Here is a 15,452-nt window from a genome sequence, read left to right on the forward strand (position 1 = left end):
TTGCAAAGTGATTCATAGACTATAAACCAATTAACGAGCTACAGACACTGGTCAAGGCGACAGTTTAGCATAGAAAACTAAAAGCAACTACACACACAGCAAAGATGAAGCCATACTTTCACTTCTGAAACGAATTTCAAATTCAAGAACTCTCACATATGACTGGAATCTCTACTCAGAAGGGCTGCACTTTCCCTCCTTCCTGTTCCTACTTCCTCTTTCTCAGCTCTTCCTTTCTCAGGAATCTCACACTTCCAAACAAGGCTTTCATTACATGAGATCTGTGTGCAAAAGAACACAGTCCTATAAAAACCAAATTTGACAAGCTTCCTTTTCCCCTACATTCTTCTTGTGGTTTTTAAAGCTGATTGAAGAACATAAAGCTAGACCTTTTAACCTAAGATTTCATCACAAGCCACTTATAAACCACTTAAATAATCCTTTGTTCTCCCACTGCCTTAAGGTAGCAGAATTTCTCTTTAAAGTTTATCCAAAGGTCTCAACCTTCTACTTTTTCCTCCAGAACTACCACCAACCGATACAGCAAATGACAGGATGGCTATGAAAATCAGACTACCAAAGACTCAGCCAAAGTTATACACCCAAAACAGTCTCTCATGACTTTCCGTTAGAAAACACATATGTAAATATAGATAGGGAGAGCAAGCGTCAGCGCCAGCCACTGTTAACAATATGGAGAAAGAGAAATGATAGGGTGTGGCTTGCAAGACTGAACACTGATTTGAAAGCTCAACACTCAAACGCCTGATGCATTTATTCTACCCGAGGAACAGTTACCAGTAGGCAAGACCCTCAAGTACAGGAGATGCAGTATTAAACCCACTTCCAAACACTGTCCAAGGAAGCACCATCACTCAATTTCTAGAAGCGCCAGGCTACTTCGCAAAGTTAACAGAGCAAAGATACTGGAAGACCTAATTATGTGCTGTTCAGGAAACTTATGGATTATTTGGAGCAACAGACACGGTATACATCCAAACATTATCATACAGTAATTACGCAGGGTTTATAAGGTGAGTTTATATCCTGGGATTCTCTAGTAGTGATATTTTACAACATAATTATGGTTGGTATAGCCTGATGAATTTCCTCATTGAAGGTGAACTGCAGTGAAACGTTTTATTATTCGTTTACTGCTAACCACGTTGTTCACACACCTTATAAGTAACGTTCCTTTTGAACTGCACTGTTAGATTGACCTGTGTTGTGCCACTGAAGACCATCGTCCAACATGCTCTTTTCCTCGGACGCGCCTGAGCCACACGAGTGGAACATTACACAGAAGAACTTTTATATAATAAAAGTATTGAATGTCTCTGGGTCTTAATATACTAACCACCCACCCCTGATAAATGACAAAGACAGCAACGAATCGCCAGGCAGGATTCCAATGTCTCAGCCAATAAGAAGGTGGGGGTGGGGATACACTAAGCTCCCGATGACTTCCCCGCACCCCAGAGACCCAGGTTGTGGGGGACTGGATGGGAATTGGACTCCGAGGATCTTGTTACCCCCGGTTGTAGCTGTTGTCCTCCTCGTTCTCGCAATCGCTGCAATGCTCATGGCCGTTTCCGTTCCCTTCCATCATCTGCGGCAGCGGAGGTACCGGCGGCTTCACTGCTGTATCACTCTCGTCCGCCATCTTGAGTTGCGAGAGCCGGCCTCCGCGCCTCACTACATGGGGGGTTCCTATTGGACGAGGGGAACTCGCGCGACACTCTGGGTTTTGTAGTTTTTGTGGCGAAGGTATCCGGTAGCTAGGAGAAGGTCATTCCCAGGAAACCGGCACAAGATGGACTACAATACCCAGAAATCAAGAGGGGAGGCTGTCGTGGGTGGGAAGACAGCACTACCCGGAAGTTCTGGGAGTTCGGCCGCGCGGGAAGAAAGAGCGGCCCAAGGTTGGCGAGGCCCACGCTCCGCCACCCGGACGGCCGCGTGGCATGCTGGGAACTGTAGTTCGATGCAGGTCTAGGGTTTGGGGCGTGGGCTCCAAAATCCGAGGTTTGACCTCATCCCGCCCTTGCTAGTGTCTGGGCCGCAGGTGAGCCGTTATTGGCTGCCGTTAAGGACTGTTACCATTCCCGGGTAAGTAAGAGGCCTTGAAGCCCGCGGCAGTGCCCCACTGGGAGCCCAAATGCATAGGGCCTTCTTGAAGAGCCCTTACTGCAAGAAGCCAGGTTGGCTCCTGGCCGCGTTTCCTCGCTCGGGACTCTGGGCAGCCCCTGGTCGTTGGTAGCTCGAGGCCTCTTGAGAGGCGGTGAATTGTGATATGCGGAACAGTGATCCTCAGCAAGGATATCTGACTGCTCTGTCAGGCCTTGCTGCTTAATTGGCCGGAAGATACTGAAGCTCTTCCACACCCACAGTCCCTTTCATTTTCCGCAGCAACCCTTCACAACTAATCTTAATGAGCACTTACATGCCAGGCTCTGTGGTAAGGCTTTTAGTACATCTCATTTAATCCTGTCAACAAGCCTAGAATGTGGGCACTGTTCCCGTAATTCACAGACAAGAAATGTGGCCCAGATTGCACAATCACTTAGCTAATAAGTGGCAAAATCAGTGTACAAATATGGATCTGTCTTAGGCCCTCTGAATTTTTCACCACCACAAAAGTCCCATTGTCTGATATATCTACCCAAGGAAATCAGTTATTAGAAGGTAATTTTGACATCTTAAGCTATTTTTACCCTTGACTGAGTGGTCCACTCCCTTGGGTCTCACTCCTGTGACTGAATAATCGCACCTGATTCTTGAAGCAAAGCCCAAAGACAAGGGTCGCATTTCTAGAGATTTCCCATTCAGGTTGGTTTATGGTGGGTGGTGAGGGAAGGACAAATTCTTATCATCAGAGAGCTCCAATGGCCAAAAAGGGAAATAATCTTTGCCTTTGGGAAACTCTCAACGTGGGAAGAGGAATAGAGTAGGAAGAAATAGTTCCCATCTGACTCAGGGAAACAAAACAAATAAAACAGCTAAATATAGTTAACTTTTGGTTTTTATATCAGTGGCAAGAGCAGAAGTAAATGTGATCCACAGCAGCAGATAGCCCCCAATCATTTATATTTAACTTTGGGAGGCAAAGACACCCACTCAGGCTGAGAGCTGTTACCCACACTCATCTCTCCAGGGCCAAGACTGCTGCGATGACCTTATATGCAGTGAAGGCAAAGGGAGGAGGTCAGAGATAATAATAAAGCCTTACATGTGTCAGATGGATTTAAATTTTCTAAGTGTTTCACCTATTATAGCTCATGTGACTTTGTGAAGGAGACTTGAAGAAAATCGTGCTTGCAAAAAAAAAAAAAAATCACAGTGATACCTAGTTGCAGACCTTGGGTCAGAACCCACTTCTGTTATTCTAATTCCCAGCCCTATATTTTCTTTTCCCACAGATTCATAGAGGTTAAACAAAGGCTAATGAAACATGACTGATGAAGAGTGATTGTAGAGGATGATGGTGCTGGTGTCTGTGGCCCCTGCCATTCTTGCAATTCGAAGCTTAAGTAAGACACTCTGCATTGTATTTCACTGCAAACTGAGCAGTTTTTGCTCAGTGGAGAGCCTTTCTGGGAGGTAGGCAGGCAATGTGACTGTTGTGACCAAAAGGGCTCTAGAGTGCAGACTCAGTAGTTTCGGCACACGGGCTTAGGTGCTCCGCGGCATGTGGGATCTTCCTGGACCAGGTCTCGAACCCGTCCCCTGCATTGGCAGGTGGATTCTTAACCACTGCGCCACGAGGGAAGCCCCAGCAGGGCTGGTTTTATTCCTGTTTTACAGTCAGAAAACAAGAAGTGCAATGATTTGTCCAAAGTTTCACTGCTACTTAGGATGAGTTTGGACTTGAACCTGGTGTTTTAACATAAAGTCTGGTGTAGTAACTAAATTGCCTTCCTCCTTTGCCTTTCCCAGGGGGGGAACATATGGTGAGACATATGGTGAGACATATGTCTGGAGAGGTGATCAGGGGCCAGGTTACAGAAGGCCTTAAGTTTCAGGCTTATCTTCAGAGTTTGGACTTTATCTCCCAGCTGGGAAAGTTTTCTTAAGCTGTTCAATAAAGGATAAATATTAATGATATTTGTGAGGGATGGTATAAATTTAATTGCATATTAATATTTATTTAAAATAAACATATGGAAAGTAAGTTTAATTTTAAGAAGCGAGTCAAAGACCCAGGAGTCAAAGGAGTCATCTCTATTGGACTCAGAAGGTTGTTCACCAAACACAACTTGATGCAACTCTGTAGTCCAGCCACCACGCTAGATGCTAAGGACACAGGGGTGACTGAGATGCAGGTCATTGTCAGGATGAAGTGAGATTGTGTAAGCAGCCAGAGCCAGCTCAAAGTTTATTATTGCCATCCCGAATAACAGAGGATATGTGTTTGAGCCAAAAAAGCCCTTGATGGCAACACCTCAAAACTGCGAAGGTGGGGGCTTCCCTGGTGGCACAGTGGTTGAGAGTCCACCTGCCGATGCAGGGGGCGTGGGTTCGTGCCCCAGTCCGGGAAGATCCCACATGCCGCGGAGCAGCTAGGCCCATGAGCCATGGCTGCTGAGCCTGCGCGTCTGGAGCCTGTGCTCCGCAACGGGAGAGGCCACAACAGTGAGAGACCCGCATACCGCCAAAAACAAAACAAAATAAACAAAAAAAACTGCCAAGGTGGAGCTTCAGTTCAGAGGAGGTTCTTGGGTTGAAGCCCCTGCAGCAGCCCTTCAGCCTTTCTTCCCGGATCATCCCAGAGCAGAGAGGCATCTGCTGTTGGCCGATTGGACCACAAGGATGCCTGCTTAGAAAACAGAGCCCCCACTTGTACATCAGTAGCTCACAATACTGTAAGGCAGAATCCGGGAAAAGCAGGATCATCTTGCAGGGGTTTCCTAACAGTGTACCCCAGGAAGAGCTTTATACCTTGGGGGAGCGGCAGGCATCTTCCTATTCCTATCACTGCCGTGGCCAGCCATGGTTACTGATGGGAGTCTGAGTACCCCTCTGATGTGTCAGGAGTAGGGAAAAGGTGGAGAACCACAAATCGAGGTTATCTGAAAGTTGTTTGGTCCAGGAAGGGAACTGGGCCATTAGATCTGGCGCTATGGAATAGGAATTAGAAATGTTTTAGTATGACCCTATGGATTAGAATTAGGAGAGATATTACCTAAGGAAAAACTTTCTAACTGCCAGGACTGGACTTCAAAGATAGCATGAAGGTGTCTCGAAAGACAGTGAGTTTGCTGACTCTGGACATGTGCAAGTAGAGGTAGCAGAGATGATCTAGACAGGTGTTTGGACCAAATGGTCCCTTTGATCATGAGATGCAATCCTATATATTGGTGATGTCAGCCAGTGCTGTTGATATCAAGGAGAAAGGTTTCAGGGACTGGAGGGATCAGAGAAAGATGTTGGATTACTTCATCCTTCAGTGTATTGGATCCCTACTATGATGGGCACTGTTCTAGGCACTGAGGATACTAGTGGTGAAGATAGACAAGATTCCTACCTTAAAGGAAGCGGAAAGCAGAAGTACAGTTAAGGGAGAGGGAAAGGAGGTAGAGTAGGAGTTAATTAAGGACCACCTACTATATGTGACGCACCATTAGATGCTTTTATGTATTTCCAGTTCTTTCAACAAGCAGCACAGTAGCGATTATTTGTACTTTGATTGAGGAGAGAGAGTGAGAGGTAAAGTGACTTACTAGGCTTGTATGGACATAATGAGCTCTGCGGCCAACGTACATTTTAAGAGAGGGCAAACGGATTAACCTTTAAATGTCAGTTTCCTTTTGTGTAAAATGGGGATGACGGTATCTACCTCAAGGACTGTGAGGATTCAATGAGATAATTAATGCCTACAGAGTGCTCTTAAGACCTGGCAGGTGCAATGTGCTTAGAGGCTGCACAGCTAGTGATGGCCAGTCCTGAATTCGAAGCTAGGACTCTCCGGATTTTCTCCCCCAGCTTGGAAAGGCTTTGGCTCGGAGAGAGGAGTAACTCTGCGGTCCCTAGCGGCCCAGCGCTTTAGGGCTTCGCGTTTTCCCGATTCTCCTCTCCCCGGTCCCGCCCCGCCTCCCCGGTCCCGCCCCGCCTCCCCGGTCCCGCCCCCTTCCGCTGGCCGGACGTCCGGTCCGCGTGCGCGCGCACCTGAGGCCTCGACTGCCCTCCGGGAGCCGCCCGGTGAACGCCTGTGGGACTGGGCGAAACGCGGCTTCCGAGGCCGGGTCAGAGGCCCCGGGTACGTAGAGCGCCGCACGGGCAAGTGGGAGCTGCCGGGCCCGGGGAGGGGCGGGCCGGGCGGCGGCTCCCGGGGTTGCATTGCTCTCTTGGACGCTCAGGGCACCCCGGAGAGCTGGATCCACCCCGGAGGTATTGTGTCCCGGTGCCGGGATATGGGCGCACCAGTCGTGCTGCGTGGTGTAGCGTAGAGTACGCGCTTTTCTTTCAAGCCTTGGTTACAGTTTATTGAGCACATACTATTTTACCTCCATGGCTCATTGCCTTGACAGCAACCCTACTAAGTAAGGTGATGTTTTCCCTGTTTTACAGCTGTGGAAACCGAGAAAGGTTTATAGCTAGAAGGCGGTGGAAATTGAATTCAAACTCTGGTTCAGTCCAAAGCTACTGCACTTCAGACCTTTGTGGTCAGATATAAGTTTGATTTTTGAATCCAGCGTCTGCCATTTATAGTTGTGTGATCTTGGGTACCTTTCCGACTCTGCTCATATGAAAAATTGGAGGCATGGAGTTCCCACTTATGCATTGATGAAGAGGGCAGCCTGACCCCCTGCTTTTCTCCGCCTCCCAGCTTCCCAAACGGAGGCTTTGGCGCCTCTGGAGCTGAGTTTGTTTACGAAGTTTTCAAAGATGTTTCTCTCCCAGTTACGCGGAAATTGTCACCCGAATGAACTTTGACGTTAAGTCCTAGTTTTAAAGTTGAGGAAATGGAAGCCTTTGCATATGGTTTCTTTGGGGGCCAGCTGTGCAGATTTTGCCTAAATGAATCAGATGAATTTGGCAGGGTGCAGACAGGCCTGGGGACACGATGAAATGCTAGAGATCTGGCTGATGATAGAAAGTGGACAGGCCAGTTGGGGTGGTTCTTCCTTCAAGCCCTAAATTCCCACCAGATCCTCTTCTGTCTTTCGAGCAAGGTCTGAATATGTGCTCCTGGGTAGTCTGGTTAAAGGGTTCAGAACCTCACTTAGTACCTGTGCCTTTAGGGCTGAAGGCAGGCCAGCAGTAGCAGTGAGCTTAGCTTTGTTTTGAAAACTACCCACTCTCCCATTTTTAGATTGCAAAAATTTTTCTCTGAAAGTTGCAAAGGATATGATTTTTGGTTAATTGTAAATATTGACATTTAAAAAATAAAACTGTTACATTAGGCACTTAAATCTGCAGTGGAATCTAAATACCATAGTGATTTGATTTCCCTCATCCTTTGAAAAGAATACATGAACCAGTTTTTTTTAATATATAGGGGTTTTTTAAATATATAAATTTACTTATTTATTTATTTACTTACTTTTGGCTGCGTTGGCTCTTCGTTGCTGCGCGGGGGGCTTTCTCTAGTTGTGGCGAGCGGGGGCTACTCTTCATTGCAGTGCGCGGGCTTCACATCGTGGTGCGCGCACTTCAGTAGTTGTGGCTCATGGGCTCTAGAGCTCAGCCTCAGTAGTTGTGGCGCTTGGGCTCAGTAGTTGTGGCGCACGAGCTTGCTCCGCGGCATGTGGGATCTTCCCGGACCAGGGACCAGGGCTTGAACCCGTGTCCTCTGCATGGGCAGGCAGATTCTTTTTTTTTTTTTAATTAATTAATTTATTTATTTTTGGCTGTGTTAGGTCTTTGTTGCTGTGCGCGGGCTTTCTCTAGTTGTGAGCCGGGGCTACTCTTCGTTGCAGTGTGTGGGCTTCTCATTGTCACGGCTTCTCTTGTTGCGGAGCATGGGCTCTAGGCGCGCAGGCTTCAGTAGTTGTGGCACGTGGGCTCAGTAGTTGTGGCTCGCAGGCTTCCGTAGTTGTGGCTTGCAGACTCTAGAGAGCAGGCTCAGTAGTTGTGGCACACGGGGCTTAGTTGCTCCGCGGCATGTGGGATCTTCCTGGGCCAGGGCTTGAAACTGTGTCCCTTGCATTGTCAGGCAGATTCTTAACCACTGCGCCACCAGGGAATTCCACCAGTTTTTATTTAACGGTTGAAATTTTACATTGTTCCTTTTTCCTCCTTGAACTCGTATTTCCACTATATTTCCTCCACAGAATTTTTTTCTAGTAAAATCGATTTTATGCTTGAAGTCTTTGGTTTGTTGTCCTACTTCTCTGCAACAAAAATACGTACAAAAATTAAAACACTTTTGAAAATTGTATTGTCATGATATTAAACATTTTCTTTTGGATTGAGTTCAAAAATTGTAAAGTACCCAATTGACCACAACAACTAGTTTTGATCATTGTTAAACATAAGTTTTATTTAAAATGCTTCTCTTAATAAGCCAAATGGAACTTTTTAAAAAATTCATATATGTATCCATGTATATTTGTTAGAAAGAGCAGAGCTTTTTTTCCTCTCATGCCCATAAGCATTGAAAAAGTTGGTTCTTGTAAATAAATACAGAGGAGTTGAAGACATTTCGTTGTGGCAGTAATACTCAACTCTGAACATCTTTTGAGTTATGGGCCAAAAAATCACCGTGATGTCAATTACTAATGACTTGTCAGCTGACAGTTCTTTTAGGTCCTCCTTTAACTTTACTGAAGGCAAAGGTTTAGAAAGCACCGGACTCAGCAGGAGAATTTGTTACGTGGTCCCTATAAACACATTCTTGGCATGAATACTTATATTTTGAATTACCCCTTTGGGGTGCCAGGGGTATTTTGCACCGTGGAACAATGCACCTTAGTAAAATTTGGCATGGGTGGGTAGTTACACCTTTCTGGGAACCTGGGAAAAGATAGCCTGCAGCATGTTCCAAGTCTGATCTGTTCTCATAGGGAGACACTTGGCAAACTGAGTTGAAATTTATTCCTCTTAAACCATGTTTTTGTGTCCCTTGGAAAATCTTCGTGCCTCCTCCAGTACGAAGACCACTTGGAACTACGGTGGGCAAATACCTAACTTCTTTTACCTTCCATTTCCTCACCTTTAGAATGGGAATAAGTAAGAACTGACTTCTCTGGGTCATTGTGCTGATCAGATGGGATCTACGACGTCCAGGCACACAGGGAGCAGCTCAGACGGTGGATGGCAGCTCTTACACTCCAGTCCCTGCCTGCTGGGACACTCAGCTTCCTAGGCACTCCTTGCCTCGGTTTCCTCATTTGTGAGCCCAAGATATCTCAGCCCAGCAATGTGGGGGTGGGAAGTGATGTGGAAGAGGTTTTGTGATTGTCACAGTACGTTTTCTGGAACAGATATGTTCTTATTTTAAAATAGTTAATGTTGAGTTCCTGCTTACCCATGAGCTGGACATTTTGCTGTGTGCTTTATGCTTTATGTACAGTATTCAGCCGATATTGTTTGAGGCCCTGCTGCTCATCGGGCCCTGTTTTAAGCACCTTGAATTCAATAGTGCTCAGATTCTAGGGAGAGAGGAAGATTACAATAAATAATCACATAGACATAATATTTGAGGGGTGATAAGCGCAGTGAAGAAAAGTGAAACACGAGGGAAACGGTGCTATTTTACATATTCAGGGCAGTTTCTGGTAGGGTGACAGCTGAGCGGAGAAGGGGGTGAGCCGTGCGACCCTTGGGGGAAAGGACCTTGTGTGTGGAGGGAACAGCGTGTCCACAGGCCCGAGGTGGGAGTGCTCAGCACGGTCAAGGAGCAGCAAGCCAGTCAGGGTGGCTGGAGGGTCTCATTCGAGGCGGGGAGTGGTGGGTGCCTGGAGAGAATGGAGCTGTGTCTGTCAGGAGACCCCTATGGGACTCTAAGGACTGGGCTTGAAGTGAGACGGGGACCTTGGAGGGTTCTGGCAGAGGGATGACACTATCCGACCACACTAGCTGCTGTTATGACGAACAGACTGTTGGGGAGCAAAGGTGGCAGCAGGTCACTCGGAGGCTGCTGCAGTAATCCAGGAGCAAGACGGTGGGCGGGGTTGGCGGGGCTGTGGGGGGGGGGGGGCGGCGGGAGTGTCTGTCTAGGTGGTGAAGCTGGAAGGTAGAGCTGGCCGGGGGCGCGGGTGAGTTGGATGAAGATTGTGAGAGAGGAGCCAGGAGGGTGCCAAGGGTTTTGGCCTGAGCAGCTGAAAGGACGGAGGTGCCCTTCAGGGAAAGGGAGTAGACAGCAGTCACCGACGTGTCACACGTTGAGTTGGGGAAGATGAGGTGATGGGGGCATATGGTACCTCATTCAGTCCTGACGAAACCCCCATGAGTAGTCATTATTAATCCCGTTTTATATGCAAGGAAATAGAAGCCCACAGCTCTGAAGTAAATTGCCCTAGGCCACGTGGCTGCGTTCACAGCCCCTGAGATTTGGCATTCCCCGTGATCCTTTTTTCTGCATCAACGCTAGTGTTGTAGTCCAGTCCAAACGACCTCCCTGTCCACCCATGAAAGCTCCCTGGAGTGATGGTGTGTGCCTGGAGAGGGCTCTAGAAGAAAGACCTGCTCCCTCCCTCCCTCCCTTCCTTCCTTCCCTTGGTGTTGGTGAGGGCCAAGGGAGAGGGAGGCTGACCGCCAGCACCTGCTCTGGGGCCTCCCTCCAGGTCATTGGCAGCCTGGAGAAGGAGGTGGTGACTTAATAGGCCCAGCAGACGAAGAGAAGAGAACTTGGACCCAGGTTTGAACAGCAGCCTCTCACCAATAATGAAAGATCAGGAGCCAGGAAACTGTAGGTAAAAATAGCACTTATCGGTTAATTGGAAAACAATATGTTTTTGCAACCACTGCTTCCACAAGAAAATCATTGGGCCCCAGGGCAGGGAACAACTCGTTTTCATGAATGATTATACTGATCATTGGAGCAATGTGGATACATCCCCTTTGGAAAGTAATTCAGAGGAGAAGCGTGTGGCTGGTCAGACATGCCCAGGGTGAAATCCTGAGAGGCTGCAGAAGGAGGAGGAAAGAGGCTGGAAGTTAATGAGGGAGCGGGCCCTGGCTGGGCAGGCCGGTGTGGGGCTGTTGATTGGGAGATGCAAAACAAGAGAACTCGCCTCCAACCCAAGTCCCGAGCTCTCCCGAGGGAGGAAAGAAAGTGTGTCCATTCACATATCAGTTCCTTATTCTTTTTTGTAAAAAAAAACCCCCCACATTATTTATTTATTTATTTTTGGCTGCATCGGGTCTTAGTTGCAGCACGCAGGCTTCTCTCTAGTTGTGGCGTGCTGTGTGGGATCTTAGTTCCCTGACCAGGGATCGAACCCACATCCCCTGCACTGGAAAGCAGATTCTTAATCACTGGAGCACCAGGGAAGTCCCTCAGTTCCTTATTCTGCTTGAACCCATTGGATGTTTTGTTTGTTTGCACTTTTCTCCTGGAGGGATTTACTGGCAGTGAGCAGCATGTTCTTATGGAAAGAGGAGCAGGCTGGGAGCCTCCCCTTTGCCACTGAGGGGAGAATGTGACCCCCAAGTATTTCCCATTCCCTTTCCTGCTTCTGGAGTCATTCAGTCATTCATTCTACGCATAGTTATCAAACACTGTCAGAACAAGAAGGGAACATTGGGTGAGGGTTCCTTGTGTGCTAAGTACTGTTCTAAGTGCTTTGCATGTATTAACACATTTACTCTTCATGGCAACCCAGAGTAGGTGTCCTTAGCTCCATTTTACAGGTGAAGAAACTAAGTCAAAGAAAGGTTAAATAACGTGACCAATATCACTCACCTGGTGAGCGACTGACAGTCACTAGACACCGGGCTAGATGCTAGAGACAAAAGGGTCCAAACTGGACACAGCTTGTGACCTTGTGGAGCTTATTTTATCTAACACGTGGTCACACAAAAGTACAAAGCACAGTGGGCACAAGGGAAGGAGAGGAAATGAAGTGGTGAGAGATGTCAGAGGCCTGATTTGGGTTTGGGGGGTGGACGCGGCTGCACCGAGAGGTGACCTGCTTCCTCGCTGCTTTCAGGTCCTCACTCAGAGTGACTGCTCTGGTCCCTCGTTTAAAACAATGACCCCCGTCACTCTAGATGCCCTCCCCCACTCAGCACCGCCACACATATCGTGAGCTTTTTGATGATTTTTGAGCCAGATCAAGAAGAGGATATCAAAGGTGGTCACTTTTCTGGTAGGTGCCTGCAGAGGAGCTACGGGACAGGTCTGCGTGGATCTGGGTGCCTGACTTTGAGGCAGCTGGGAACCTAAACCTTCGTTACCTCCTTGCCGAGCCTTAAGGGGACAGTGGGCTCTCGGTCAGTGCGGCTCTTGGGCAGACCCATCCCCCACCCTCCCCAGGCCCAGGGTGAGTACCACGTGATCGCTCTCGCTCACCTGTCAGTGCTCTGTTATTGGTTGGTTCCATTTGTTACTGTCTGTCTCTCAGAATTTTCCTGTGGGGCAAGACCTGTTTTCCTTTGGTTGCTGCAAAGCCCAGAGGAACTCGTTCAGTGGTTCATGAAGGAGTGAGCTATGGAGGGGCTTGTCAAATGGGAACAGCTGTTATTTGTCCAGCCCCTTTAAGCCAGGGGCCCACAGCTTCCCTGGGCATGTGCTCCTCCATCCCCTTGGCCTTCCTGGCAGAGGCCAAGCAGCAGTTAGTCTGTTTCTACAGATGGTCATCCAAGGCCCCAAGAAGGGAAGATCTTCACTGGGTTACCCAAGGAGGCTGGGGCAGAATTGAGCCTGGAATTTATCTCTGTGCCCTGGTGGTTGTCCATAAGATCCGGCCCCCTGTTCTGCAGAGGGAAAACACCAGTGTGATCATCAAGAAATAATTTTTCTTTGGCCCCAAATTGATTTGCCTACAGACGGATGCGCCATCCTTATTTTGTCTTAATCTAAATGTAAATTAAGTTTCCATTCCCGGGGTACATTAAGGCAGGGGTCTAGACTTGGAGTTAGGAGCCCTGAATTCCATCCAGGCTCTGCTTTTAGTTGTGGTCCTGGGCAAGTCCCTTCTTCTCTGGTCCTCAGTCTTTACGATCGTAAACAAAGAGTCCATCCCAAGCCCTGTTGCACAGCAGAACTGCCTGGGTACCTCCACCCCACAACACCAAGATCTGACTCCGTAGGTCTCGAGGCGGATCCTGGTCCTGTGTACAGGAAGGAGGTGAGGTCTGTTTGGCCACATGGTCTTACAGGCCCCCTTACCCAACTCGGCAAACCTGGGTGACCAGGTGACAGTGGCTTGCTTTCATCGATGAGGGGTCAGGGCCTTGTGGAGAACCAGCCCTTGCCCCTTCCCTCAGCTGCGGCCTGTTCTCAAGATGGGTCTTCCGCAGAAGAGGACCCAGTGCTTTAGGGACAATAGGACAGAGTTTGGATTTAAAACGCTGGTGCTGAATATCCCATTTCAAAGCTTCACCAAAAATAAATAAATAAGGAATTCCCTGGTGGTCCAGTGGATAAGACTCCACGATCTCACTGCTGAGGGCCTAGGTTCAATCCCTGGTCAGGGAACTAAGATCCCACAAGTCGTATGGCCCAGCCAAAAAAAATTTTTTTTAATTAAAAATTTTTAAAAAGCTTCAGCTGAGTGGATGAATTTTTTTTTTTTCCCCCACAAGTGAACCCTATCCTTAATTCCTCTTTTGTAAGCTGGAGGGAGACCTACCTGGGGGCAACTCCAGTCTCAGAAAGATTGTAGAGAAATGCCTTGTAAACGGTTTAATAATTTAGTTAGATCTCTCCATGTGGCTGATGATTCTGGTGGATATTTTCCTCTCTCCTCCCTGGCTTCCCTGGGTGAGAATGAGCGCGGGCGGATTTAAACATCTAGGTTGGTCCCCTGCTGCCCCACGCCACCCACCCACTCAGCCCACACCCGAGCGGCTGCCTCCCCCTGTCGTTTAGTGTGTCCTCAGCGGAAGCAGACTCATTTCAGTATAAGCTCAAGCAAAATGTAATTAGGACAGGTTTCAGGGTCCTGGACATCCTTCCTTTGATGCTGAAAGAAGGATGGGAGAGACCTGGCCTTTGATTTAATTTCTCCCAGTTTGGGAACAGAGTCCAGGACATGGTAACCATGTTTACTGAAAATGCAACACGGCTTAAAATCTACTGTGAGATCGTCTGAGGCTGCAGGAATGGGGACCTGACTTCGTGAAAGTCTTTTTTTTCTTTCCATGCCTTGCAGTATGACTGACTCACAGCATCCGTCCTGCACCAGCACCCTCACGTCCTTTCCAGGGCATTTACCACGTCAGTGGCAGTGCACCAAGGGCTATAGATGTGTTTTCTCAGTCAGTCTGCACAACAGCCTTAGGAGGCAGGTTCTGTCATCTGCATTTTACCCCCATTTTATGGATGAAAAAAACTGAGGTTGAGAGAGGCAAGTGACTTGCCCCGGGTTGCACAGCATGCAAGTGGAGCAACTGGATTTGAAGGGTCTGTGCGCCTAGCCTCTGTGCTGTATTGCAACTGCTCAGTCTGAGTGCCGCAGATCACCACGCCAGGCTGAAGGCTACCTCCCCACCAAGCCTGTTTTCCTTCCCTCGTTCCTTCTTGGCACGATCCACACTTCTCTAAACCTCAGGCTTAGTGGCCACTCAGCCACTGCCTCTCACTGAGCTCCCCACCTGGGCTGCTTCTTAGATGAGAAGGAGGGATTATTCCTCTCAGTGTACACCAGTCTCCAGGCCTCCCGGTGCCGGTGCTAGGGTGTGGCAGGCAGGCCCTTTCCTCCCCGTGAGCCTCAGTGTCCCAGACTAGAAAGCAGAGGCTGGGGCCATCCGGAGAGCGCCTTGGGTTCACCCCAGAGGGACAGGTGTCCCTTTCCTATGGGAGCTTGCCTGCGGTGGGGGACAGCAGCCTGCGGTGGGGGACAGCAGCCTCCAGAGGGACAGCAGCCTGCGGTGGGGGACAGCAGCCTGCGGTGGGGGACAGCAGCCTGCGGTGGGGGACAGCAGCCTGCGGTGGGGGACAGCAGCCTGCGGTGGGGGACAGCAGCCTGCGGTGGGGGACAGCAGCCTCCAGAAAGCTCTCTTTCCTTAATAGCACCCGGCCTTCTCTGCCTGCTCGGCATTTTGATCGCTAAATTTATACAGTGTTAGTCTGCCTTCTTCGTGAGTGTCCTGAAAAGAACACCGGAGGCCTCTCCTGAAAGAGTTTTCTGTCTCGGGTGGACCCTGAGCCTCCCGAGCTCAGGCCTTGGCTCTGCCTGGCCAGCTGTGTCTCCCTCCCCCGCCTTTGCCTTGCTGTCCCCCAGCCATTGGCTCCACACTGACCAGGCCTGCTCTGTGCCACAGGCAGGTCCTTCGGCGTTCCTGTACGGGACCATCTCAACTGGGGAGCTTGGCCTCCGGTGACCTCCCTCTTTCCTGGGAAG

General features: G+C 48.9%; 1 protein-coding gene across 1 annotated transcript in view; it reads right to left on the bottom strand.

Annotated features, from left to right (window-relative positions):
* The window catches only part of NMT1 (N-myristoyltransferase 1), a 30,739-nt gene extending 28,854 nt beyond the window's left edge, over positions 1–1,885 (bottom strand). The window contains exon 1 of the mRNA XM_065896560.1: positions 1,533–1,885. Coding sequence (XP_065752632.1) covers positions 1,533–1,663 — 131 coding nt within the window. The 5' untranslated portion in view covers positions 1,664–1,885. The remainder of the gene's footprint in view (positions 1–1,532) is intronic.
* Between the last annotated feature and the right edge of the window lie 13,567 nt (positions 1,886–15,452).

This window comes from Phocoena phocoena, chromosome 19 (genome assembly GCF_963924675.1).
Source record: "Phocoena phocoena chromosome 19, mPhoPho1.1, whole genome shotgun sequence".
NCBI classification, from domain to species: domain Eukaryota; kingdom Metazoa; phylum Chordata; class Mammalia; order Artiodactyla; family Phocoenidae; genus Phocoena; species Phocoena phocoena.